Below are 25,253 nucleotides of genomic sequence, written 5' to 3'. Positions count from 1 at the left end.
CTCGTGGCCCGTCGAAAAATCCTCCCGGATTCATGGCCAGGAGAGACTCGACGATGAATGTCTTGAGTATCATCGTGAATTCTCACCCATGATGCTTCGTCTGATTTCGGTCAGCAATAGAACTAGATCAAGGAGGTGGAAGTCCTACCGAGAGGAGTTGCCCAGACAAAAGGATTCAACAACAGTGTCCCCAAGAGGGTAAAGAGTGATAGATGGATCTTCATGGTTTAATTCGTAGATGAAGGGTTAAACGACTTGGAGACGTGTAAGTTTGAGAGTGAGAGTCCTGTTTGTGTCTGAGGAACATGCACTACAAACAGTGATTCAGGAGATGATGTATTGGAGGCAACCCGGCTATAATATAGGTATCTTCCACACCACGGACTCACATCAACGCTCGCCCTTCTGTCAAGAAATGATTAATTATCAACGCAAAGGCAACATAGCCTCTCCCCCGGACGGCCCCTTGGACATTCATAGCCCCCAGTGTCTCTCATCCTTCGCTTCGCTTCTACTTGGGGGCGACAGTTGCTATTTGCGCAGGCTCGGCGCTCTTGATTGTGCGCCAACAAACCCAGGCTCGATAGATCAAGAGATCTGGACCATTTGTTTTTGACACGGCATTGTATCGTGTTCGTGAGTTTGTGCCAAATGATAGCAGCCCCCAAAAAGGAAACCGCATGTGTATGCGAGTTCGTATACCTGCCCCCACTATGATCCGCCGTTGGACCTGAGCTGCAGATTACAAGACAGAGCAGGAGTTCGGGGAGAGGCCCGGAAGGTTGATGTGTGCAAGCGGTTCATTGGGTGACACCTGGGCTTGTTTGTTCTTTTCCACGGTTGTGCCAAGTTGGGGTCTTGTTGGTCACCTGACGCGACCAACAACGACGGCCATAAATTACATTTCCCTGCTGCAACCACCCAAAATTAACTTCAACCTTTCAGCTCAAAACCCGACAAGATGAGTGCAGAGTCTACCGGACCCAGGAAGCCACTCATGGTGGCCGTTATCGAGAATGACATCGAGAAACTCAAGGAGGCGTTGGCCGCAACCCCTCCCCCAACCACTGAAGAGTTGGGCATTGCTGCATATTCAATAGCCAACTCCGCCAACGAGAAACACCTTCTTGCGATCAAGTTGATTTTGGATCGCGATGCATCCCTCTGCGGTTCTTTGGTTGGGCCGGCTTGCAGGAACAAGGACACCGAGCTTTTCCAGTTGATGTACGACAATGGCTGGGGAGAAGATCAGATCAATGCTTCCTTCAGCAGACCTTACGAGCATCTGTAAGATATGAAAGAACAAACGACCTTTCGAAGGTCTCTCCAAGGGAAAGAAAAATATAATAACCAAATCTAGGTTGAGCGTGGTCCGCTCCGTCAAGGCGCTGCAGTGGTTGCTCGACCACGGGCTGGATCCCAACTTGCCTGCTGAACGTGGAATGAGCGGCTGCATTGGGGATCTGACACCCCTCAACGCCGTTGCAAAGGCGCTCGGGAGCTATGCCGACATAGCCATAGAAGCGATGGAGCTTCTCGTCTCTCGGGGGGCGGTGCTCGACTACAATGTCCTGAAGACTGCCCTTGTCAGGGGCCGCAGGGAAGCCTGTTTCGATGGCGACGTTCCGCGCTGGATTCTACAGCATGCCACGGACTTCGACATCAACACGCCGTCTCGCAAGGGTTATCCTTTGCTCCACGCGGCCATCCTTAACCAGCGTCAACAACTGGTCGCATGGCTACTGGAGAACGGCGCAGACCCCTCGATTCGTGTGAAGCACAAAGGACGGTGGAAGAATGCCGTCAAAATTGCCGAGGAGGTTTGCAATGTGCTGATCTTGGATCTAGTCATAGCGGCTGCGAAGGCACAGTAGGGGCTGACACAGATACTAAATGCTTTTCTTTTGATAAAAAGGCGGACACGTAGGTGGCTAGTCGAATGCTATGACGCTGAAGGGTTTAGCAGACAACGAATGTGGCGTATACTCTTACACCATTGCGCCGCATGAGAAGAATAAATAACCTCTGGATCTGGACAGCAAGCAGGAGTGTTGGACGTCCAAGGATGTACCCAAACACGGCGATATCAATCCGAACGACCAGGACCGGGGGGCCAAATGGCTTTGTGAGCAGGATTCTACTAACAAGCAATTCGGCCCTCGAGATGAGCTTGAATGGACGCCAACGCGTTGGAAGAGCGAGGCGCTACTGACGTACCGTATTTCCTGGATCGACGGCTGTATTACCGATGCCGACAAGCAGAATCCGCGGAAGCCCGTCGATGGTGCAGAGTGTTACTCCCTTCTCAGGGGCAATTTCAAAGACTGTAAGTTTCCATTATTAGCAGGTTCTGATCCCTCTCTGACATATTCCAAAGGCCCTTCCAATGGAGGCATCGGAGGTTGGAGACGGGCAGGGTGTCTTAAGTATGAGTTCCAAGGGCATTGATGAGAGGACCGCGGTGACATCGGCGAAGAGAGACATAGATTCTTGGTTGACGAATCCGACTAGGAGAAATGAGTCATTGGTGTGTCTGATTGTGTAATTATTTCCCCCGTCTTTGTCTCCTCTATATACTACTTGATTCCAAGCAATAAGTAAACCTGGCATCAACATTGTCTTCGTGCGCTTCTGACTCCTGTATTTGGTACCTGGTCGATATAGCTTTCGAATACCTGAGAAACATGTCTTTTCTTCCAAGTAAGAAAAAGCTTCAGGGTTGCGAGGAAAGTCTCATACTGTAAGGTGAAAGGTTGGAGCCATTTATAAACATATTACTGAGTATCAAAACGAAAACATGGATGACGTCTTGAACGCTATGCTCTGGCTCCCCTGCGGTGCTCAAAGAGTTCGTTCCCTAAGATTACAGCTTCCCTAGGTAGCCTACCATCATTGAGCGCAAATCGCCGTCGCTCATTCCCTTTACACCCAACAAAGTGTTGTCTAGCTTGCTAGAGAAATCACAGCCGTAATCACGACTCAACGACCCGCAAAAGCAGAATCCCAACATCGCAGCATCGACGTCCGCATCTGACCCTTTGGCAAGCTCCGCGAGACACTCTCGGCGGAGCTCTTCTGTATCTTTGACAGACGTACTCCAGTCCATCCCGTCGACGTCTTTCGCGTATTCAATGAGCTGGTTCTGAGTCACCAAAGCAGAATGGATATACACAACGCGGTTCGCGGTCTGAGACCGGTTTCGAATGACGCCGAGCACGGCCGTCGCGACATCAGCGAGCGTCGTCGCGCTGAAAGGCACGTCGCCGCCGTTGTACAGTATAGCGGTATGGTCTTTGAGATCAATGATGAGGCCGTTCTGGAGACCCCAATCGAGGAAAAGTCCGTTCGCGATGGCCGTGAAGGTGAAAGCTGGGTTTTCCCGTGACTTCTTCAGGAGGTATTCCTGGACGGCAACCTTTGGGGCGCAGACGGGCAACTGTGCGCAGAGCGGGTTGGCGGAATCCATACCGAACTCGGCTGGGATGAAGACCTTGACCTCGGCAGAGACGGCGGCATCGATCAATGGTTTCTGACCCCCGATGGCCAGCGTGGCCAGGCATGAGATGACGACGTCGATGCCGGCCAAGGCAGGTAAAAGGGATTCGAAAGAGTTGACGTCGACTTCCACTATCTCAAGGCTTGGGTGGATAGGCAGTCTTGACAAGTTTCCCCCGTTTCGAGTGAGGGCCGTGACGTGGAAACCAGCTTCGAGGAGAACCTTGAGGATGGGGCCGCCGAGATTGCCGGTGGCACCAGCCAGCGCGATGCGAGAGTAAACCATTGTGTATTGAGAAAGTGTGTATGATCAATGAATCGAGGAGGTTGAATAGTTCCACGAGGTCAATCGGGTGCGTACTGTTGCCCTTATATACTTCATTGGCTTCACAAATTGGCTGCATGTTGTAAGCAGAGGCGAGGATTCTATTTCAGATATGGATAACGTTATCATTCGTTCAGTGAACGATCAATCTTTCGGCCCCCTTGTTCTACATCTACGGTCCTGAGATACACATCGTTGTCGGTTCCGGCTGCCGCTCTGGAGTGGGTCATGTCGGTTCCGTCCACCGGCTCCGACACTCGGTACCGATCATCTTTGCGGTTCCGGCCAGCAGAATCGATCGTGGCAAAGCAGGAATTATACTCACACTCCTGCGTGTATCAAAGCACGAATATTTCGAAGATAACGTCAACAAGAGCGACAATGGCGACAGTGACACCAACGACTGCAACAGAAGAATATTACAGCAGCAACAGCGACCAAAACCAACATCTCAGTTCAGGTAGTTGACCCTTGTGCGTTTTCTTGGATCTAGTCTATCGGTATTCTCCTCTGAGTTTTAGAATGATAGCATCCCGGGACAGCAGGAGAAATTCACAGCCAAGGCGGAACTCAAGTAGACTTTTTCTCATTTTTCTCCAGCTTCCAAGCTCGCACTGTCGAATTAGTGATATTGCGTTGTTCCATCCATCTGTGGAGCTATGGGAAGCTCTTCATTCTAGCCGCTTGAGCGTTAGGCACCAGCGGTGTCTCCTGCTTCTAGGTTCCAACAATTTACCTGCGGCAAGTCCATGACCGGGGATCCCGCTGCCAAGCGGTAAGGTAGTAAGCGTAAACCGGTTACCGCAATAGCTGTTTGATAGGGTGACAAGACCCGCGTGCCGCAGGTTCGATCCCGAACCTTTTGCCACCTTTGGCCATTTTTTTCTTTTGTCCTGGGGGCATAAATCTGTATGCATCAGACTTCCATTCCCATGACGCAGCAGATGAACTATAGTCTTGGAATACGTACGAAGCTTGGGAAGTCGGCTACGTGATCTTGAATGATCACACCCTCACGAACTCTCAAAGGGTAGTGCTATGGTCTCTTCGACAAACGTTCTTCTCATTTTCAGCCACTCCGACTATCCTCAAAGTGTGCTCCCAGAAAGGCGACAGAATCTGGTAGCCGCCCTCAGGATGCTCCCTGAGTGTGAAGAACTCCCAACTCTCAAAGTGCCTCTGCCTGGCGTGCAAATGCCATCCGCCATCGTGGCCGATGTATCTGCCCGACTTCGGATGGGAGAAGCCAAGGTAGTTGTTTTTTTCTACGCACAACCAGTGTGTATCGGCGCTATCGACATGATCGGTATTCTCCATGAAAATCTGGTCTCCGTTGAGAGTGATTACCCGATTGGTGTGTTTTTCGACAATCTGGAAGGTGTTCCCAGGCCAGGGGACCTCTCCGCGTCCGCTCCACAGGCAATGTGTGTTTTTTTCCGCCGGCGAGGCGATCATCGTGGTCGCTGGCGTGAAATTCGTGGAATCGGTCGAAGTCGAACACGTCGATCGGTTGTCGGAAGGACTACATCCACATTCATGGACATGGGGTTCCATGATGAATGCTACGCAGAGTATAGACCAATAATGGCAGACGAAAATTCGCGGTAGCATAGGAATATCATGAAAGACCTGTTACTCTTGTCGACGAGCTTGGATTAGGTCAGTCAATTTTAAGGAGTTGACTAGCAGTGGATGGTAAGGAGAAGTAGAATGGTTGGGAGCGGGACGAGGTAACTTTATACACTCTGCTCTTCCACTAGGAAATAAAGCTCCGAATTCTATCAATGAGTTTCTGATGAAAGGCTAGGCAGGCGGATGTTCCAATTGGTATGTTTCCTGTCTGAAGTCTGACATCAATTGTCGGCCTCCCGCATGGCCTGAAGTCACGGCAGACCATCGAGAGTACCTGAGGGCAGCATACTAACTTCGGCAGCGTGAAAATGACGCGGAGCACACAATGATTTATGAGTGTATGTTAGTAATGATAACGGTGGAATAAGTCGCAGCGCTGCATCAATCAGAAGCAAAGCTTGCCGCAGTGCAGCTTCCACGATGAGATGACCCTTGGGAAGATGACGGGAGGGAGGCAGATTGCCTTTTTCGTCTGATGACGTGATAGGTGGATGTGGCCATGGGTGGACCCCTGCTGATTCCCGATAAGATAAGGCAGCCGGGGATTTCCCGCGCATTCCAAAAAAAAAAATCATCAATCTTTACTCCGAGCTTGGTCCGGGTTCGTCACTTCATCCACCATCGCGCGCGTCAAGCTGCTTTCATCGCCAACTCCACCACGACCGAACGAAGCCTTCCCCTCCCACCATTCGGCGTCGACGATTTCGCACTCCGATACTCTGAGCCTCGAACGACTTTATTGCTCCGTTGCGCTCTTCAAGCTTCTCCCATCGCCAACCCCGCCACGACCGACCGAAACCTCCTCCGACCTGACGTCGTCGACAACCTCACATTCGAACAGGTTCGATCGAAGCCTCCTCCTCCGGCCTTACGTAGCCAACGACCTCACACTCGATTAGTTTCGATCGAAGTCTCCTCCTCTGACCCTTCGTAGTCAACGACTTCACACATATTCGCCATGGATCACACTCGCGACCCCTGCCCCTGGGTTATTCTCAATGGTATTGATCTTGACCTCTACAATCCATTTGGCTTTACTGACACTGTGTCTCGAGACTTCGGGGGAGCTTTTTCTATGGGAGCCATTGTTATGTCCCCTAAATTCTCTCTTCTATTAGTTAGACGCTCATATTCTTGCAGGTGGCACGATCTGGCATGGAGTGAAGGGTTTTAGAAACAGCCCCTATGGAGAGCGTCGCATTGGTGCCATCACCGCCATCAAGATGCGTGCGCCAGTTCTGGGTGGAAACTTTGGAGTCTGGTATGTTTCGCAGTTCCTGGGATCCTCGATTAAGACTGACGTTTCCAAGGGGAGGACTTTTTAGGTGTGTATTTCCATGCCGTCAACGACGGTTCAGCATGTGACCACATGTTCGACATCACTTTCGAGCTATTATGCACCCCCTCCAGCCTGGCGCGGCGGCAACGGACTATCGAGATCTCTAAATTCTGGCTGGGGCGATACTATTGGGAAGTCCTCACCGCGGATGTGAGGACATACGCACATACACGAGCGCACAGCCGTAGTGGGGGTATACGCACTGTAAGGGCACGCGCATACATGCGTAGATGCCCTTATACTGCGCATCTCCTCACGTCTACGTAGAAAGCCTTCTGTCTACACTTATGCCCTCAGTGCGCGTATGCCCTTACATCTACGCACAGGGTCTTCCAGTAGCACGACTCCCAAGCAGCAACCAGACATCCCAGCAGAAGATTTGAGGCTGGAGCGGATGCCGTATGGCAGAGGGGTTGCAGAATAGCCCGGAAGGGGTGCCGAAGAAGTGGCCTTCTCAGTATGCATTGTCTGACCAAATCGTAGCACATTCGACTGCTCTGTGAAGGGCATCAGGCAAAAAGAAGGTACGCGTTGACGACTTGGCAAAAGTATACCATCCTTACTGACAACTCTCAGATCCGTGGAATGCCGTGGGTAACCCGAACAAACCGTTGGCGGAACATATTTACTGACCTGAGCCAGATTATCGCTGGTTTCTTCACGGGAGGCAGTCTCGCGATCCGTGGCGGGTACAAGGTGGGTCGATTCAGCGCTGGCGCGAATAAAACGTAATCTAATCATGACCAGGCGGCGAGAAACGGTGCCATCGGCTGTGCGGTCCTCCTCGCCGTGATTGAGGGTGTGGGTATTGGTTTCCAGAAGATGTTTGCAGGCTCAACCAAGTTGGAGGTCAGTTTTGCCCCCTTTCTCCAGGAGCGCTCTGCGCGAGCCATCATTAACTTTCAACCACTCCAGATGCCTCAGCCTCCTCCCCAAGACGGCGCCATGGTGTAAACCATGTCGAGTCCAGACAAGCTTCTAAGCGAAACGAGGCGGCATGACCGCCGCCCACGAATGAAAGAACAAACAACCACTCCTCTCTACTCTTCCAGTTCGACGTCTCTTCCCGCGGGAAGCTCCGACAACGATCATCTGTATTCGTTTACAAACCGGCGAAGTGTGTTGTCGATCGGCAAGGAACGCCCACGAGGGGTGGCAGCGGCGTTCCGTGTAGTATACAAAAATGTTTTTTCCAGCAGTGGTTTGGAAGAATGGATAAGCTTTCAATAGTGCCGGCAGCCCGACACGTGCAGCTCTGGCAGTGGTGATTACAGGGTTGCCCGCTTCTTTGGGATAGCCAAGGCTGGAAGTCGAGACAGAATGGACACGGCGGATGGCTCTTTTGACGCGAACATTTAATCTGTGTTGATAGGAATTGTACTGATATGCAACTCGCTCTACATTCGCTACTTTCCAAATCTTCGAATCCACGTCTCGGAGCTCACTTTCTTTTCTAGTCTGGCCCTCACCACTTCTCAGCAAACAACCGAGCATCAACGCCCTCCTCCACATCGTCATGGTAGATCTTCGCATGGGCCAAACCGTCGTCATCGATCCACGCCCGGTACATCCCATTGCAGTTGAAGTCCTGCAGGATCTCAGACCGCACCCCCACGACCGCGCCCTCCCCGTCCCGAGTAATCGCAACCTCGATACCGATTATACCACCCTCTCCTTCGCCCGTTACGCGCCACCGGTCTCCGGCACTCTTCTGCAACTCGCCGCCCGGCCCGGAAACAAACGACACCGCCTCCCGACCAGACAGAGGCTTAAACCGCGCCACGGCCCCAACAGTCCTACCCGCAGCAACGCGCCAAAACGAGTCCCCATTCCCGGTCCCCGACGCCGCAATCGACCGCGTCGTCCGCACCGCCGCCGGCACGGGGGAGTACACGCTCAAAGACGGCAGACAATCCGCCACCAACCCCCTCAAACTCTCCGAGAGCACGACCGCCGCCCCGCCACCCCACCCGCCGCCCCTCGCGAAAACCGCAGTCGGGTCCCCGTCCTCCTCCCACTCCTCCGCCCAGAACCCGGCCCCGACGCTCGGCGTGTCCCCGATCCGCCCCGTCAGCTTGTTCGTCAACCCGCCCGTCGACGTCGCGGCGCACACCACGCCCTCCTCGTCCAGCGCGACGGCACCCACGGTGCCCTGCGGCAGGAACTCCTCCCGGCTCCACGTCGCGAGGCCCTCGCCCCTCCTCTCCCGCTCCAGCGCCGCGACGTGCTCGTCCCACCGCCTCTGCGTGAAGAAGTACCCCGGGTCCACGAGTTCCAGGCCGTACTTCCGCGCGAGCACCTCGGCCGTGGGGCCGTGGAGGAGGGTGTGGCCCTGCGCGGAGGGCGCGTCGATGGCGGCGTCAGCACTCACGGAAGAGGAGGGGTGTCCGCTGTGGGAGTTGCCCCCGAGGTCCTCCTCGCCGTGCTCCAGCATCGCCTTGGCGAGGAGGATGGGGTTGCGGACGCGGCGGAGGCCCGTGACGCCGACGCCGCGCTTCTTGAAGCCGCGCGAGACCATGACGGAGGCCTCGAGCTCGTTGATGCCGTCGCGGGTGAAGACGGCGCCGTGGCCGCTGTTGAAGAGGGGGTTGTTCTCCAGGAGGGTGACGGCGTGGGTTGCCGTCTCGAGGGCGGTGGGGAGTTTGCCAGTGGTGGTGGTGGTGGTGGTGAGTGGGGTTGTCATGTAAGCGTTCGTCTTGCTCACCTGTTTTTCGTGTTAGTATCGAACGAGCAGATTGAGAGCTGGCAGAGAGGGGTGAGTTACGATTGTGAGGAGCGCGGCGCGGTATTCTGCGTACTGCGGCGGCGCGAGGTTGGCCGGCTTGATGTTGCCCGCGCCGCCGTGGATGATGAGGCGCGGTTTGACCTTGACGGCCGTCGGGGATTGGCGTTTGTATTCCATGATGTTTCTGACTTCCGACCTGTATCCAATACCCGCCGTGAACGAGAAGTGTCTTGAGTTCTAATGAGTCCTTTATGAGCTTGAGTGGTGTCTTTGTAGGTTGACACGACGTCGGGGGACGTCGTTGATAAGATAAGATAAGCCGGGGAGCCAATTCGGGAAGCTGTCCGGTTCCCGTCGGCATCGACAGGCCGAACTTCGGATCACGTCAAGGGAGAGGTTGGAGACGACATCGGCCAACGAGTCATTCGCTATGAGGACCGCACGCACGAAAACTCACGCTCTGGTATGATTGCGGATTTCTACAAATGCTTTGATTTTTTGGGTATCCCTCTATGTTGTACAATTCAATATGCTTTTCCACATCTATGAAACGCCCCCCATGTGTGAACTTACAGACGCGCAAACACAGAGCCCATGATTTCTCTACTCTTCAGGAGATTTAGCACCCTCAACCTCTCGTTATCCAAGTGACCGCCGTCACTGGACTGGCCGCAGGGAAGATGGGCCGCGGGGGCTCCGAACTCCTTCTCGAGGAAGCGGATGGCGGGGATGGACCCGCCCTCACGGATGTACAACGGCTTCTTGGGCTTCTGGTCCTTCTTCTTTTCCTCGCCGTTCTCGTGTCCGTTGGTAGATTCTCCGGCGTCGAAGACGGGTCCCCAGGACTTGATGATGGCCTCCTCCAGAGCCTGGAAGATCTCGTTGCTAGGATCGCCGAGCCATGGCTCAGCTTTGTTGTCGATCTTGATAGTAAGACTGTTCTTAGACTCGAGATACTGGAACTCGGACTCGAGATAGGAGGTGAGAGACGCGATGACGTCGTTGACTTCCTGGCCTGGAACGAGACGCATGCTGATGTTAGCGCTTGCGTGGCTGGAGACCAGGCTGCCGTCCGGTCCCGATACTTTATATCGGTGGATCGTCAAGTTGGGTTCCCTCCAGCGAGCCATCAGCGCAGTCTTCAGCTTATCTTCCGGTCCCTTCTCCGGGTTCTGCCGCATTAGGGTCGACGCGATCTCGTCGTAGCGGGTTTCCTCCTCGGCGGTGACGGGGAGAATGTTGTCATAGAAGCCTGGAATGAGGACCTTGTTTTTAGGTCCTTTGAGCTTCGACATCGTGGAAGTGAGGTCTGACAGCGGCTCGTTGTTCATGTACGAACCGTCAACACCAGAGTGAAGATCAGGCAGGTGGGAGTCGACGCAGACGGTGGCGTGGAGGACACCCCGCAGGCCGTATGTTAGGCAGGGAACTTCGTCGTCAAGCCAGTAACTGTTGGCTAGCAGGATGTAGTCGACGTCGCCGATCAGATCCTTGTGAGTACGGACTATCTCCCTGAAACCGCGTGATGCCGACTCTTCCTCGCCCTCAATGAGGAATATAATGTCATTGGCAAGCTTCTTTGCCTGGAGAAGGTCGGTAACAGCGAACAGGGCGGCCATGATTGGTCCCTTATTATCACTGACACCTCTGCCGTAGAGGTAGCCATTGAAGCCCTTCATCTTGAAAGGATCTGTCTGCCATTTGCCTTTCTTGGTGTCTGCTGGGACCACATCGTAATGACCGTAGAAGAGAATCTTCTTCCGCTTTTCTGCCGGCTCAAGATTGCCTTGAAACTTGGCCAGAACGACAGGGTTGTGGGGGTTACTCTCTGTGCTCAACATCTCAACTTGACCGCCGAGGCGCTTAAACAAGGACCCCAGGAACGTGGCTCCTTTGCGGCAATCTTCGGCAAACTCGGGGCGTGATGAGACGGTACGGTACGACACAAAGTCGCTAAGAGACTTGATCATGACATCGTCTGCCAGATCCACCTCTCGTTGCTGCTCGTATGGAGTACAGTCGATGTGCCAAATGGCCACATCATTGTCGTTCGCCCCGGTAATGTAGTACTGTTTGTTCTTGTAGGTCGTGACGGCTGAGGCTAGAACTTTGCCTTCGTGCGCCTTCCAGCGGGCTATGCACTGGTATTTTTGACTGATGTTGACTGCTTGAGTATCTTGATATTTGCCGTAGTGGACAGTGGTGTGTTTCTGCTTTTCGTTAGTATTTCAGCGAAAGAATCTGAGGAGGGACGTACGCTCGCGGATCCTGCCCTTGAAGCACTGAGCAGATATCCCCAGCTCATCTGTAGTGTCATGACGTCTCCCTTGTGGCCTTTGATGACCCTCAGCTTGGACTTGGTATCCAAGTCCCATAGCTCAATGATGCCATGTAGCTTGCCGGCGTACAGAAAAGAGCCGTCAATGGCAAGTGCCATGACCGACTCAGCGTCATCTGTCCCAAGAGACATCAACTCCTGGAGGCCGGGTTCGCGATCAGCCTCGGCCGCCTGCGTGTCCCCTTCGGCACCAAGCTTCCACAGTTTGATTGTCCCGTCGCCGCCACCCGAAATGAGTACTTCTTCTTCGGGTTCCACCAGTACGGTCGGCCCCTTGGCCATGACCATCGAGTATACGTATCCGTAGTGGGCGAACATTTGCAGAGCACCTGGAGGTATCTCCACGACCTTTTCTGACCTGGGGATCGAAGACCATCTCTCGTCGTTGCGGCGGGGTGTCGTGGACCCTCCCACAGCCCTGGAGTCGAAGAACCTATGGTTTCGGCGATCGGGGTGTAGAGCAGAATCGTGTGTCACTCTGTTGTTCGGGTCGGACAAGCTGACCCATTGTATCGAGGTGTTTTGCGCCCCAACGTACACCGTCTCGTGCTGGGCGCTGTAGGCGACGGAAAAGATGTCGCCCACGTCGTTGGTGCTGTAGATCTCGTATAATCGCTTCATCGTTTTCGGGCACCAGACATTGATCAACGGGTCGCCTGCGCTGGAGAACAGCATGGTGCCATCTTGGGAGAGGAACAGACTCAGGACGCTCCGCTTGTGCGCCTGGACGACGCGCTCTTGGTGGAAGGTGGCCAAGGACCACACGACGATCTCGCCATCCTGTGTGCCTGCGTATATACGTTCTTGCTCTGCGCTGACTGCGAGACAGAGCACGGAACTGTCGTGCTTGAGGTTGTGAACCAGATCGGGGGCAACTTGGGGGCAGTCGTCGGTGTCGCTTAGGCTCGTCGAGAGATCGGAGGCCGCGACGGCGGAGGCCATCGTGTCTTCTGTCGCGGGAGAAGAAGGGTTCGTTAGCAACGGGCGATGTTTCTAACGATCGTACAAAGGGAGGAATGGTAATTGAGACAAGTCGATGCCAGGGAAGAAACGCCGGACCAAAATGCCAAAGCTGCGGTGTTGCAACGAAAATGGCGAATGACGAAATGCGCTAAGGGTTGGGGGACTCCAGGTCGGTGGTGACTCCCTCCCTAGCGTGGATCCCCCAGAGAGCAGGTGAGGAGGAGGAGGGGTGGATCGCTGCAGCAGCATGCAGGCGGGTTCTTGGGATTTAGCTCCCGCTGCTACCAGGTCCACTGCTGTATTTTCAGGGACCATCGTGACTCCAAAATCAAGCATCGCGTGACCCATTGGATTTCAGGTTCGCGATGACACTTGTCATTGATCTTGGAGGACTGGAGAAGGAAATGAAGACGATTGGGAACTTGACTTACCATCTTCATATTCTGAAGACTCTTCAGATTCAGCCGATATCTCAACCAGGTCTTCCTGGATCTTGCGGCAGCCCTCACAGTCATCCCCCGGAGTATGCCCTCCCGACTCAATAACCACGGCCATCTGCTGCGTATGATGACTCCCCTCTAATCTCTTGCGGTTCGTCGGTGATGGGGCCAGTTGGATCGATGGGTGGCTCCTTGAGCTATTCTTGTTCACTTCGGTGGAGAGCTCTTTATTTGTACGGAAGCTCTGGACGCTTTGTCTCCCTCACCGCTTCATGACGCAACATTGGAGGGGATGGTATCATATGCTGCGGAATCGAGTCAACCAGCAAAATAGGCTCGAAAAGAAACACAACGAGGTATGATCTGGCTCAGAAACGAGATTAGGAGATGGCGGCCAGGGCGACTTAAGGGTCATCCGCAGGGCCGAGATCGGTTGCGTGATTCCACTGAATATCTGGACGCCCGCCTGGGACGCCAAGGTGCCTTTCATTCTCGTCTTCATACGTTGGATCCAAGTGGCACCCTAGGCTGAGACAGCTCTCGGGACCTTCCTTTCCCACGAAAAGCGAATAACGGCGGGAAGACAGCCGCGTGGCTGGACCGGTTCACCGCAAGATAGCGGCTGCAGTGCGCCCCAAACTAGGGTGCGTATGGTGATCTTCCGAGAAGCTCACCGGCGTCTGCCCTATTGGAGGGAAACACGCATGCTCCGGGGGACGCAAACGGAGCGCCGTTCAAGCGGCGCAGGGGTCTTTGTTGAGGTGGTCTTCCGCTCAACTCCCGATAGGCCACTCGCTGGTTTGCTTGAATCCTGACGAGTCTTGGTTAGACTCCGTTATTAATTTGTCCTGAAGCAAGCAGAAAAGCAGAAAGAAATGTGTCGGTTCCAATCCTTACAACACTTTTTTCGGAACTCTAACATGTCGGAGGTTTGCTGCGATTAGGTAACTTAAAACGGCGAACGTTAGCTCACATTTAGAGGCGGACATGAGCGATGTTGGTCGTGAGTTTGGGCCACTAAGAAACGCTGGACTGGCTCGATAAGTTGGGTTAGGCAATGCCCGCAGCGGGTCATGACCAATGGAGGCGCTTCTTGATGACCGCCGGTCGATGTAAGGCTGGCTGCTTTCTTGACTTGACAGCATCAAATGCTATTTCGCTGCTAAGATCAAGTTACCTACTTCTGATTGTAACTATCCACATCATCAAGCATCACTCCGAGAATCTTCCTCATCATCATCCTGCACATCAGCATCATGGCTTCATCTCCGCCGAGCCAAGTTATCACGCCTCTGAGTAAGCCGCCTGCAACAGATTCAACACAGAAAAGCGTCTTCCTCGCCGGAACCACCAGCAAAGGCGACTGGCGCAAGGGCCTGACCGAGTCTATATCTCACCTGCCCGTGACCATCTTCAACCCATTCCGGCCCGACTGGGACAGCACCTGGAGGGAGGATATATCCGACACCAAGTTCAGGGAGCAGACGCAATGGGAATTGGAGATGCAGGAACGAGCCGACATCATCATTGTCTACTTCGAAGCCGGGACGGAAGCTCACATCAGCTTACTCGAGCTGGGTCTCTGCGCTCGGTCAGGGAAGGTCATCGTTGCGTGCCCTGAGGGCTACAAGAAGAGGGGAAACGTTCAGGTGGTGTGCTCCAGGTTTGGCATTCCGTTGTTGGAGAGCTATGAAGCTCTGCGTGACGAGTTGATTCGTCGCTTGGAAAACTAGTCCAAGAGATATAAAGGGTTTGTTGACTGGATACTGGACAGCTGAGTTGAAGAAGAAATGGACATGTATCTCACCTTGGGAAGAGCAGTGCGAGAAGCCGTGCAGGAACTGTAGCTTCCTCGGGCCGGGATTGCCCCGAATCCCCTGCCAATCCTGTCCGCACTAGGGAACCCCACTTGCCCAATTCGACATAGCTCTTTGTCCTCCAATCCAACACAGAGAGCTCTTCGAGTCAACATCACCATCCTTTTGTTAGCTCCAATTGCTAGTTGCAAACTACTTTTTCGTTTCATTGATACCCATATCTACTACCTTCAACATGGACGACCAATTTGGTGGCCGCACAGATGATGACCTCTTCTTCGACGACTTCGAGCCCGTAACTGACTCTCAACCCATCGAGACAGTCGAAGTCGCCCCTCCACCCCCTCCCCCTCCCGTCGCAGTCGCGACACCGCCACCAGTCGAACAGTCCAAACCCGAACCGGCACCCCAAAAGCCCGTCGAGCAGCCTCAACAACCCAAGTCGCGGCCTCCAACCGCCCCTCGAGGTGGTCTTGCGAACTCGAGATTCGCAGATAACAAGCCTGCGCCTGCCCCGCGTGCGCCCCGCCAACAACCCCCGGCGCCGACTGCTCCTGCCGCGACCACCAACAACACCGCACCTCCCGATGCGCCGACCGGTCCTGCCGCCCAGTCACAACCCGCCCCTCCTCCCGCAACCGCGGCGCCCGTAAACAAGAGCAGCTCTCCCGCGCCCGCCGCCGCTGCGCCCCGCGAAAAGACGCAACATGCGCCCTCCGCACCCAGTGGCGGCAACACGGCGCTGAACGCCGAGGCCCGCTTGCAGTCCGGCGCGAACCCCCGCACCAAGCTGACCGAGGCGGAGCTGGCAGCCAAGATGGAGCAGATGCGTATTCTCAACGCGGAGAAGACGCGCAAGTTCGAGAAGGCGGAGCAGGACGAGCGTAGCCACGCCGAGGCTTACGCGCGGGGCATGGAGGAGGCGCGCAAGCGCAAGCAGGCCGAGGCCGAGCAGCGGAAGCGTGGCGAGGAGGAGAGGAAGCGAATGGACGACGAGCGCGCTAAGAACAGGGAGAGGAAGCTGAAGGCGATGAGCTTGAAGGAGGGCGGTTGGGACGAGGGTAAGGAGGCGCTTGCTGCGGAAGAGGAGAGAAGGGGCTTCCGTGGCGCGAACGGTGGTATCAGGGGAGCGCGCTCTTCTGGACTCTCTGGTAGCAGGTATGCTGATGAGGGCGATGACGGCGACAGGTATGATCGCGATGACAGGAGGGGTGGTCGCGGGCGTGGCAGGGGTCGTGGCCAGGGCCGGGGTGGACGAGGCGGTCGTGGTGGATACGGCGGCGAATTCGAGCCCAGAGACCCCGCGTCGAACGGCGCCCGCGATGCTAAGCCACCCGCTCCCAAACCCAAGGCGCCAGCCATCACTACCGACGAGTTTCCTGCTCTGCCCAGCACTGGCAAGGCCGGAGAGACCTCGCCTCCTGTCCTGTCACCTCTCGGCAGGTGGGATGACGAGATGGAGGCACTTGATGCGAGGATGAAGAGTGACGAAAAGGCTTAGGAGGCCTACTGGGGGAAGATCAAATGAGCCCAGGAGGAATGCGGTGTCCTAGGAGCGATTTTTGGATTACAACACAGCGACACGGCATTTTGGGTATCGCTTGGGGAAAAGCACAAGTTTTGGCGTAAATTATTGTGCGCCTTTTCAGCGTTGCGTCCTGCAGAGTTGGCACTTGGTAGTTCAAAATGTAGAAGCCCCCTATGAGCATAAAATACATGAAGTCGCCCTCTCATCTTCATCAGCGAACCTACTCATGACGTGCCGAGGACTGTCTGATCGTAGCTCCTTCAAACACGAACGCATGTCCACCTTCTGGCCATAATGGCCTGCGCTATGTTGCGACGCCGAATTCGAGGCCTAAAAGACTTAGTATGGACAACAATGAACTCCGGCGGTTCGTCACCCACGTTGCTGTGCATTCTGATACTGATTAATGCTGAAGAAGACCGCAAGTTACGTCTTCAGTCGGGCCGAAGTACGGTTTTCGAAGTCGGGAACTGGCCCATGATAAGAATGCCGTCGCGAAAGGGGCGGGCGGTATTTCCATTTCCACGGGCCACTCTGTTCTTGCCGTTCGGCGGGTGCATATCTTCGAGTCCTGAGGCAGCTCGATGGGGCGTCTTTTTAAGCCGATATCTGGCATTGAGAGTATTCGGGATTTTACCATCCACCGCGGTAGCCCCTGCCTCCGCGTCCGCGGTAGCCGCCGCCACTGCGAGGTCCCCTCGGTCCGCCGCCCATGTTGTCGTCGTCTACAGGCGCCCGCCTTCCTTGCCGGAACTCCTTCGGGAACGCCTCGTACGTCTTTCGCATTTGCGCGTAGCCGAGGTGCATCTTTCCGTAGAAATGGTCGGCCAGGCGACGGTCGTTGTCCAGCCTGCTAAGGTAGGCACCGCAGACGTCGCAGACTTGGAGCTTCTGGTGACCCGAGGGACCTGAGTTGTCGGAGAGCGACTTCAGCTCCTTCTCGCGGTCCAGCTTGGTCTGCTGTGCCTGGCGCACGCGGTAGAATTCGTCGATCGAGCGGGAGACCTCGCCCATCTCGCCGAGGATTTCGACTTCGAGGGTGCCGTTGTGGATCGTCGAGGAGAGGTCGGAGATGCTTCTTAGCTGCGCCCAATGTCAGTCACATTTCTACGAGAAAGAAGGGGTCAGATTCTTTACATACCAAAGCGTTGGTTTGTCTGATCTCGTCAGGAGTCTTCTCCAGTCTGCGCTGTGCGGAATCTATCCTTCTGTTGCAGTCGTCGATGTACTTCTGGAGGTCGCGCATGTAGTCGTACTCGAAGCCGTGCTTTTGCTTCTCCTGGGGAGAGAGTGCTTCGTACTCCGCCTTCAGGGCTTCCGAGTGTTGTTTCGGGCATTGGCCCAGATCTTGCTTGGTATTTGTGAAGAGGTCGTGAGGGCAGGTGCCGACGAGAAAAGATCTGCAAACCTTAGGGTCGGTCATGGATAGCGAGGCTGATCGCGTGGTGGCCGAGTTGCCCATGAGCTGCTCGAGCAGCTTCCTCTGTTCGGCGGCCATGATTTCGTGTCGGTCGTGTGTATGGAGTTGGTGAAGCGATATCGGGTTGTCGAGGCTGAGAAGAATCGCGAAGCTCTGAAGAAAGCGTGACGCGCGCGGGAATGGAATTTGGGGCGGAATGTGGAGAGCTTGCTGCATGCTGAATTCAAGGGTAAACCGAAGCTTGGGTTACGTAAGGGCGGGTTCTGCCGCCATCCACCGCTCTTCCGGTCCCTCCAGGTAGCCACCCTTCGCGACTCGACACCTAGGTCATCCATGCGCTGTGCCGAGCAGGGGAGAGCGAAAGCCAGCAGACGTCACTCTCTTTTCTTGTTCGGGGCCGCGATTCCTTTTCCAAAAATGCGCCAGTTCCTGGCGGGCCTCGTCTTCTTGTGCCTGGCTGCCTTTGGCACGGCCGCGGACTACCACGAGCAGCTGAACCTCCGACCGCTGCCCCTTTCCGCGCTGCTGGCGAGCTTCAACTTCCGGTCCAACACCTCGCTGGCCGATTTCGAGTCGCAAAACTTCCGCTACTTCCCCCGGTCCCTGGGTCAGATCTTGCAGTACGCCGGCACCCGCGAGTTACATCTGCGTTTTAGTCTGGGGCGATGGGACGCCGAGAGCTGGGGGAGCAGGCCGTGGGATGGCCAACGTGAGGGCGGAACGGGCGTGGAGCTGTGGGCTTGGCTGGAGGCAGAGACGGATGAAGAGTATGGTTCTCGCCTCACACGGGGCGCAATTGATGCTAACGGATTGACAGGGCTGACCAGAAGTGGTTGACGCTTACCAATGCCCTTTCGGGCCTCTTCTGCGCCTCGCTGAACTTCGTCGACGGAACTCGAACTACACGACCGGTCATGTCATTCCAACCCGAGGGCGACCACCCGGAAGCCTCCATACCGAACATGCAGCTTCTGCACGGCGTCCTTCCGAAAGAAGTGGTTTGCACCGAGAACCTCACTCCGTTCTTGAAGTTGCTTCCTTGCAAGGGCAAGGCGGGCATATCGAGCTTGTTGGACGGTCACAAGCTATTCGACTCCTCCTTCCAGAGCATGGCTATCGATATCAAGCCCGTCTGCCCCGACGGCCAGGAGTGCGTGCTGCAAATTGAGCAGACAATCGACATGGTTCTGGACATCGACCGCTCCAAGCGCCCCAGAGACAACCCAATCCCCCGTCCTCCGCCCGGTCACGAGCTCAAGTGCGATACATCGAAGCCCTACCATTCTGATGATACCTGCTATCCTGTCAGCTACACGCTCGGTCAAGACTGGACGTTGTCCCAACTGTTTGGAAAGCCCGTCAAGGGCATTTGCCCTCTTACTGATGGCGACGTGCCGCCTGTCTGCATCGAGGTTCCCCATTCCAGAGGCGTCTTTACATCTGGCGGTGCTCAAGAGCTCCTTAACCCGAACGGGGCATCGCGGTGCTTCAAGTTCGACCCAGAGTCTGAGCTGGAGATTGTTCTTCCGTTGGAGACTAAAGAAGGCCATGACGCTGCCAACGAGCTTGTTGCGCCTTCTACCCCTCTCATCTACGCCGAACGCAGCTTTACCGGGCACGGCCAAGAACACGGTGGCATGCAGGCTATCCTCACCAACCCTAGCAAAGATACCGAAGTGGAATTCATCTACATGGAGTCTCTGCCTTGGTTCATGAGGGTGTACCTTCACACCCTGAACGCCCGAATCGAGGGTTCATCAGGCTCTCAGCCCTCGATTATCGAGGATATCTACTACCGCCCTGCCGTCGACCGAGCCAGGGGCACGCAACTGGAACTGCGCATGCGCATCCCTCCCGCCTCCACCGTCTTCCTCACATATGACTTCGAGAAGTCCATTCTACGTTACACAGAATACCCCCCTGACGCAAACCGCGGCTTCGATATTGCTGCGGCAGTGATTACGACTCTGAGCCCACGTATCCAGAGCACGCGGACAACCACTTTGCTGCTGAACCTCCCGACACCGGATTTCAGCATGCCTTATAACGTGATCATCTTCACGTCAACCGCGATCGCTCTCGCTTTCGGCGGCATGTACAATATCTTAGTTCGGAGACTCGTCGGCGCCGACGAAGGCCCAAGCCCTGTGCTCAAAGCCAAGTTGGGCAGATTATTGGGCAAACTCAAGGGAAGAGTTTCGGGAAAGAAATAAAGAAGCATGTTTTTTATCGTTGATCTCGCTTACATACAGCTGCTGCGACCCTTCGTTCTTTCCTGCCGCGTGCCTCTCTCTTCTCGAAGACGGGACTGTCTTCGTAGGCTGTTTCCGCTAATTTAGCAACCCGCTCGGAAATTTTATGAAATCAAGGACAACTGCAACGGTCCGCTGCGCGTCTCAGGGACCACGTTATGTCTCGGGTATCTTTACGGGAAATCGCAAGTTCGCACGAGGTACTGCTTCGAACCCGTTTCCGACTTTTTTCCTGGCAGACGGATGAAGGCCGCGAGTTGACGGGAATCACGTAGCACGTCGTGTACCAAGTGCACGTGTGCGACAGATTTCTCGGCGTCGACATCGTCCGATTCCTTGCCCATCCCGTAGCCAGCAAACGCGAGACCGGATCTGTCATACTCTTCGTCCTCATCTGAGTATGTATTCGACACTCGCATTCTCCTGCGGTGATCTCTGTCCATCTAGACAACGCATGCTTCCCCGTCTCGTGGATCATCATTTGGAACGGCTCACAGCTTCCACAGCTGCTGACGAGTCCGACGGCATCTCCGTCAGCCATGGGCGGGAACTAGTGCCATGAAACTCGGGAACGGATGCAGAAAGCCACCGCAGTCTCTATTTTACGCAATCTCAACGGTTCGAATCACAGACTAGTCTGCAAGGTCGTCAAGACGCCTAGTGAGTCTGGCGCGCGGAGAGCTTGTCAGCCCACTGAATATCAATTCATTGCAATGGCCCCGGTCATTTTCGTCGTCTTGTTATAATCGCCATGAAGATCTCCCGGGTCCGCCAGCCTGCAGTATTAACCTGCAGTAGCCCTGAGTCTTTTGTTTGTCGGGTGTCCTAAGATTGCTGTTTGTTACTACATGGGTCCTTGAACGATGGGAAAATGCAGGTTCCCTCGACCCTGGAATCGTACACGGCCTCCTGACGCGGCGCATCCGTCGGGGCCAACATCCGCCAAGTCGTCGGTCCATATGTAAACACGGCATCCAAGTGATTCTGTGTTCTTCTCCGTTCATGTCACAGAGCAGATTCATGACCAAGCTCGTTCCTGTCAATATGAGTCTCAAATCTGTTCTGGGGGTTCTGTCACTGCTGGCTTCAGGCGCAGCCGGTTTCAACGTGCCCAGAGCCTCGCCGAAGGAGTCTCGCATTGGCGGCACGAAGAGATTCATTCTTGAGCTTTCAAAAGTGAGTATTTGTTGTTAATTGAGACTGGGTTTCACGATATGCTGATGATATACAACACAGGACTCGGCCTTGGACAGATTGACTTCAGAACTAGCGGATCATGAGGGCATCAAGTTGTTCAAGACCTTCGAGAGTGAGGTCTTCACCGGTGTCAGTGTCGAGACCACGACGGACAACGCAGACACTCTCAGGATCCTGCAGAACGTCGGCAATGTGTGGCAGTCGAGAAAAGTCCAAATGGCGTCGGTCATGAACGGCAAGACGTTCGACAGCCACACGTCCGCTGCGAACTACTCCATCCACGGCATGACCGGAGTCGACAAGCTGCACGAGGCCGGTATTCTCGGCAAAGGCGTCACTGTGGCTATCGTGGACGCCGGTGTAGACTACAACCATCCCGCGGTAAGTTGGTATATGGTCCCCCGTTTGAGGGACATCGGACTCATTTACGATGCAGCTTGGTGGTGGTATCGGGCCCGGTTTCAAGATCCTCGGTGGATATGACTTGGTTGGTGGATCAGGTAGGAGACTCATGAATCTCCATCACATTTGCTGGAGTTATTAACATTCGTCCCAGGTTGGCCTGACCCTGGATCTGACAAGCGCCCGGACGACGATCCGATGGAAATCGACAGCATCGGCCATGGAACCCACGTCTGCGGGATCATCGCAGGAAAGACAGATGGGTATGTTCTGGCAGAAATATCATATAGACTTCGGGCTTTCGCTGACGTGAGTTTAGCTGGCAAGGAGTTGCTCCCGAAGCCAACATCTTGTCCTACAAGGTGTTTGGTGATGACGATGTGAGTTCTCGAGCCATGTTCGAGATGCACGCTAACAAAATTACAGAGCGGCTCTACGGATGAGGAAACGCTGATCGATGCTTTCCTCAGGGCGCATGCCGATGGAGTATGTGTCCATCCATACCATTGAAGAGATCATTGCTGACATTTCCCCAGGCTGATGTTATTACTTCTTCCATTGGAGGTCGGGGAGGTTTTGCTTCGAACGCCTGGGCTGAAGTTGCCTCTCGCTTGGTCGATCAGGGTCTGGTTGTCACCATATCTGCCGGCAACGACGGAGACAGTGGTCTCTTCTTCCCCGACAACGGCATGTCCGGAAGAAACGTCCTCGCTGTGGCTTCCGTGGAGCCAGACTATGTGCCGGGCATGCCGTTTGAGGTCACTTTCGACACCGGCAACCATACCAGTACCTCAACTTGGGGTTTCTTCCACGGATCTCTTCTTCACAACTTCCCCACCAACGAAACCTTGCGGGTAGTGACGATATCAGACGACCCGAACAATGTCACGGTCGGTTGCGGGTTTGTTCCCCCGGATGCTGACCTTGCTGGTCGCCTTGTGGTGGTCCCTAAAGGCGGTTGCAATGGATCAATGAAGCGGTACATCCTGTACGCTGCAGGCGCTGAACACGTCTTGTTCTTCAACGATGATAAGCTCTACCCGATGCCCAACGACTGGCTGTCCCGTGGTGTCGAAGGGGTCATGGGACACGAGGAGGGGGTCGCGATTACCCAGGCCATCGCCGACGGCGTCAACGTCACAGTCAGGTTCTTCAACGAGACCAAGGCGCCTCTCATCAACTTGAAAAACCCTCGCGGTGCTGCCTCCGCCTTCACATCCCTGGGCGGCCTCTACGACCTCGAAATCAAGCCCGACATAGCGGCGCCTGGCAGCAACATCTTCTCTACCGTGCTGGATGGCCAGTTCGGTGTCAAGTCCGGCACGTCGATGTCAACCCCTTACGTGGCCGGTATCGCGGCGCTCTACATCAGCAAGTACGGCGGAAGATGGGAACACGGCCGCGGCTTCGGCAAGAAGCTGTCCGCCCGGATCATGGCAAGCGGCAGTGCCGTTCGTTGGCACGATGGATTCAACAGCTCCGACTATGACGCCTTCGCCCCGGTCTTCCAGCTCGGCAACGGGCTAGTCAATGCCACCAAGATATTGGACTACCGTACGGAGCTTTCCTGGGGCGCCAAGTTTGCGCTGAACGACACCGCTCACTTCGAGTCTTGCCACCGGGTAAACATCACCAACAACTGCACAACGCCCATAACGTACAACTTCACCCTTCAAGCGGCTGGAGGCTTTGAGGCGCTGAATGATTTTGAGGGCTTCAACCTGGGCCCGGGAGCATCATGGACTTATACCCCGATGGATATGGTCCCTGATGTCACGCTTCCCGAGGGCGAGTTTACGGTTGGGCCTGGCGAGACCAAGGAGGCAACGTACGTCCTCTCTTTTCTTTCTTGAATCCACAATTTTGTTGCTAGTGACTGACCGCTTACTTAGTTTCCACTTCAAGCCCCCTAAAGGCCTCAATCAGACGGCAATGCCGGTGTACAGTGGCCAGATCCTCATCAGCGGGTCCAATGGCGAGAATCTCACGGTCCCGTACATGGGTGTCGGCTCTGACATCCAGAAGAACTTTAGACAGATGTTCACTGAAGACTTCCCCTACATACTGTCTTCAAAGAACATGACCAGGATAGAGGACAAGCCTACGTATGCTCCCACAATCCCCTGGCACTAGTCTGTCTGCAAGCCAGTTGACAATCCCATAGCTTCTCCTTCGATCTCGACCCTTCCAAGCAAGACTTCCCCAGACTTTTCATCACGGTCCGTTGGGGCGCTCCAATCATCCGATGGGACATCTTCGAAAGGGGCTGGAAGGAAAAAGACTGGACTTACCCGCCCGTTGCAGGCGAGAAAGGCTACGTCGGCATGGCTGCGCCCTGGGTATGGGAAACCTCCGCACATCATTGGTGATTTGAAGCTGATCGCGCCCAAAGGACAATGAGTGGTTCTACCCCTACTTTGACCCTGAGCTCCACAGCGAGATGGACATCATCAGGGGCCCGCTGACCGAGCTGTCTCGGGACGTCTACGGATACACGGCCTACCGTTTCTGGTGGCTCGGAAGACTCACCGACGGCCTCAAAATCAAACCTGGCAATTACACGTAAGTACTCCTTCGCAGAATGTCTTCCTTGCTTGATACTTACTGCAGCGGACAGGATGCGCGTCGCTGCGTTGATCCCCTTTGGCGATCCTAAGCGAAGCGATCACTGGGATATCTATACCAGAGACTTCAAGGTTGTTCGCAACAACAACACTCTTCCCGACGGCTTTTCGGCCAAGAGGATGTCGCCTCGGGTGCCGTTGTATGCCCCGAATCTTTGAGTGCTTCGTCGCGTGGGCGATGGAGGCGATGTGGTACACCGTCTCGGTTGCTTGACCAGTCTATTCACCTCACATCGAGGCATGACTACGGGGTGAATCGTTTCCCGCTCTTCAAATCCCTCCGCGTCTATATTGCCCGGACCGGTAAACATCGTGCTGGGCCTGCTTCCCAAACCCTATTCTTCTCTCTCTTGACCCGCTATCTCTCTTTTACACAGAATTCAGCTTGTCAATTATTCAAATTCTAAATGCATGTGTTTTATCCTGATCGATGAATATCCATGCTGCGGCGCGCGATCTGGAAGGTGAAACAAACAAGTCCGAGGAGACCGGCGCCGGTCGGGGCCGATCGGGATCGGGCTTCGCGATGACGGAACGGAAGTCTCGGGTCATGTCTCGGAAAACTCGGCCTCGTCTTCATTCGGAAATCACGGAAGGAGATGTGCTAGATCGGATCCATCGTGAAACTATAACAAATACAACAAATGCGATATGCCGCGCAATGCAATGCAGCCACCCTTATAATCTGGTCATTGATATCTGGCCATACCCAGCGAGTACACATTTAACATTCAATATTCTGAAATCGTGAAACTG

At 54.8% G+C, this 25,253-nt stretch overlaps 9 protein-coding genes across 9 annotated transcripts; 6 read left to right on the top strand and 3 right to left on the bottom strand.

Moving 5' to 3' along the window:
• Positions 1–961: 961 nt before the first annotated feature.
• On the top strand, positions 962–1,874 carry CkaCkLH20_01756 (uncharacterized protein; the record flags this gene model as incomplete). Its single annotated transcript, XM_038884475.1, has 2 exons — positions 962–1,287; positions 1,361–1,874. 2 exons carry the CDS (start codon positions 962–964, stop codon positions 1,872–1,874), a joined length of 840 nt encoding a protein of 279 aa, XP_038750175.1.
• A 989-nt stretch (positions 1,875–2,863) lies between these two features.
• Positions 2,864–3,781, bottom strand: CkaCkLH20_01755 (uncharacterized protein; the record flags this gene model as incomplete). The annotated part of the gene is made up of 1 exon (XM_038884474.1): positions 2,864–3,781. The coding sequence occupies one exon, from the start codon at positions 3,779–3,781 to the stop codon at positions 2,864–2,866; it is 918 nt and encodes a 305-aa protein (XP_038750174.1).
• Positions 3,782–6,410: 2,629 nt separating this feature from the next.
• CkaCkLH20_01754 (uncharacterized protein) lies at positions 6,411–7,745 on the top strand (the record flags this gene model as incomplete). The annotated part of the gene is made up of 6 exons (XM_038884473.1): positions 6,411–6,453; positions 6,593–6,713; positions 7,275–7,315; positions 7,368–7,381; positions 7,434–7,487; positions 7,539–7,745. 6 exons carry the CDS (start codon positions 6,411–6,413, stop codon positions 7,743–7,745), a joined length of 480 nt encoding a protein of 159 aa, XP_038750173.1.
• A 511-nt stretch (positions 7,746–8,256) lies between these two features.
• On the bottom strand, positions 8,257–12,796 carry CkaCkLH20_01753 (WD repeat domain-containing protein; the record flags this gene model as incomplete). Its single annotated transcript, XM_038884472.1, has 4 exons — positions 8,257–9,495; positions 9,556–9,712; positions 10,090–11,726; positions 11,774–12,796. The coding sequence occupies 4 exons, from the start codon at positions 12,794–12,796 to the stop codon at positions 8,257–8,259; spliced, it is 4,056 nt and encodes a 1,351-aa protein (XP_038750172.1).
• Positions 12,797–14,513: 1,717 nt separating this feature from the next.
• On the top strand, positions 14,514–14,990 carry CkaCkLH20_01752 (uncharacterized protein; the record flags this gene model as incomplete). Its single annotated transcript, XM_038884471.1, has 1 exon — positions 14,514–14,990. The coding sequence occupies one exon, from the start codon at positions 14,514–14,516 to the stop codon at positions 14,988–14,990; it is 477 nt and encodes a 158-aa protein (XP_038750171.1).
• Positions 14,991–15,309: 319 nt separating this feature from the next.
• CkaCkLH20_01751 (uncharacterized protein) lies at positions 15,310–16,575 on the top strand (the record flags this gene model as incomplete). The annotated part of the gene is made up of 1 exon (XM_038884470.1): positions 15,310–16,575. One exon carries the CDS (start codon positions 15,310–15,312, stop codon positions 16,573–16,575), a length of 1,266 nt encoding a protein of 421 aa, XP_038750170.1.
• A 660-nt stretch (positions 16,576–17,235) lies between these two features.
• CkaCkLH20_01750 (u1 snrnp splicing complex subunit) lies at positions 17,236–18,100 on the bottom strand (the record flags this gene model as incomplete). Its single annotated transcript, XM_038884469.1, has 2 exons — positions 17,236–17,685; positions 17,744–18,100. The coding sequence occupies 2 exons, from the start codon at positions 18,098–18,100 to the stop codon at positions 17,236–17,238; spliced, it is 807 nt and encodes a 268-aa protein (XP_038750169.1).
• A 339-nt stretch (positions 18,101–18,439) lies between these two features.
• CkaCkLH20_01749 (Gpi16 subunit) lies at positions 18,440–20,235 on the top strand (the record flags this gene model as incomplete). Its single annotated transcript, XM_038884468.1, has 2 exons — positions 18,440–18,789; positions 18,840–20,235. The coding sequence occupies 2 exons, from the start codon at positions 18,440–18,442 to the stop codon at positions 20,233–20,235; spliced, it is 1,746 nt and encodes a 581-aa protein (XP_038750168.1).
• A 1,059-nt stretch (positions 20,236–21,294) lies between these two features.
• Positions 21,295–24,656, top strand: CkaCkLH20_01748 (uncharacterized protein; the record flags this gene model as incomplete). The annotated part of the gene is made up of 11 exons (XM_038884467.1): positions 21,295–21,450; positions 21,511–21,852; positions 21,908–21,971; positions 22,028–22,136; positions 22,193–22,253; positions 22,300–22,359; positions 22,410–23,701; positions 23,766–23,978; positions 24,038–24,212; positions 24,266–24,435; positions 24,491–24,656. 11 exons carry the CDS (start codon positions 21,295–21,297, stop codon positions 24,654–24,656), a joined length of 2,808 nt encoding a protein of 935 aa, XP_038750167.1.
• Positions 24,657–25,253: the final 597 nt, after the last annotated feature.

The sequence above is a fragment of the Colletotrichum karsti genome (assembly GCF_011947395.1).
Source record: "Colletotrichum karsti strain CkLH20 chromosome Unknown Scaffold4, whole genome shotgun sequence".
NCBI classification, from domain to species: domain Eukaryota; kingdom Fungi; phylum Ascomycota; class Sordariomycetes; order Glomerellales; family Glomerellaceae; genus Colletotrichum; species Colletotrichum karsti.
This window is presented reverse-complemented; position numbering and strand designations above follow the sequence as displayed.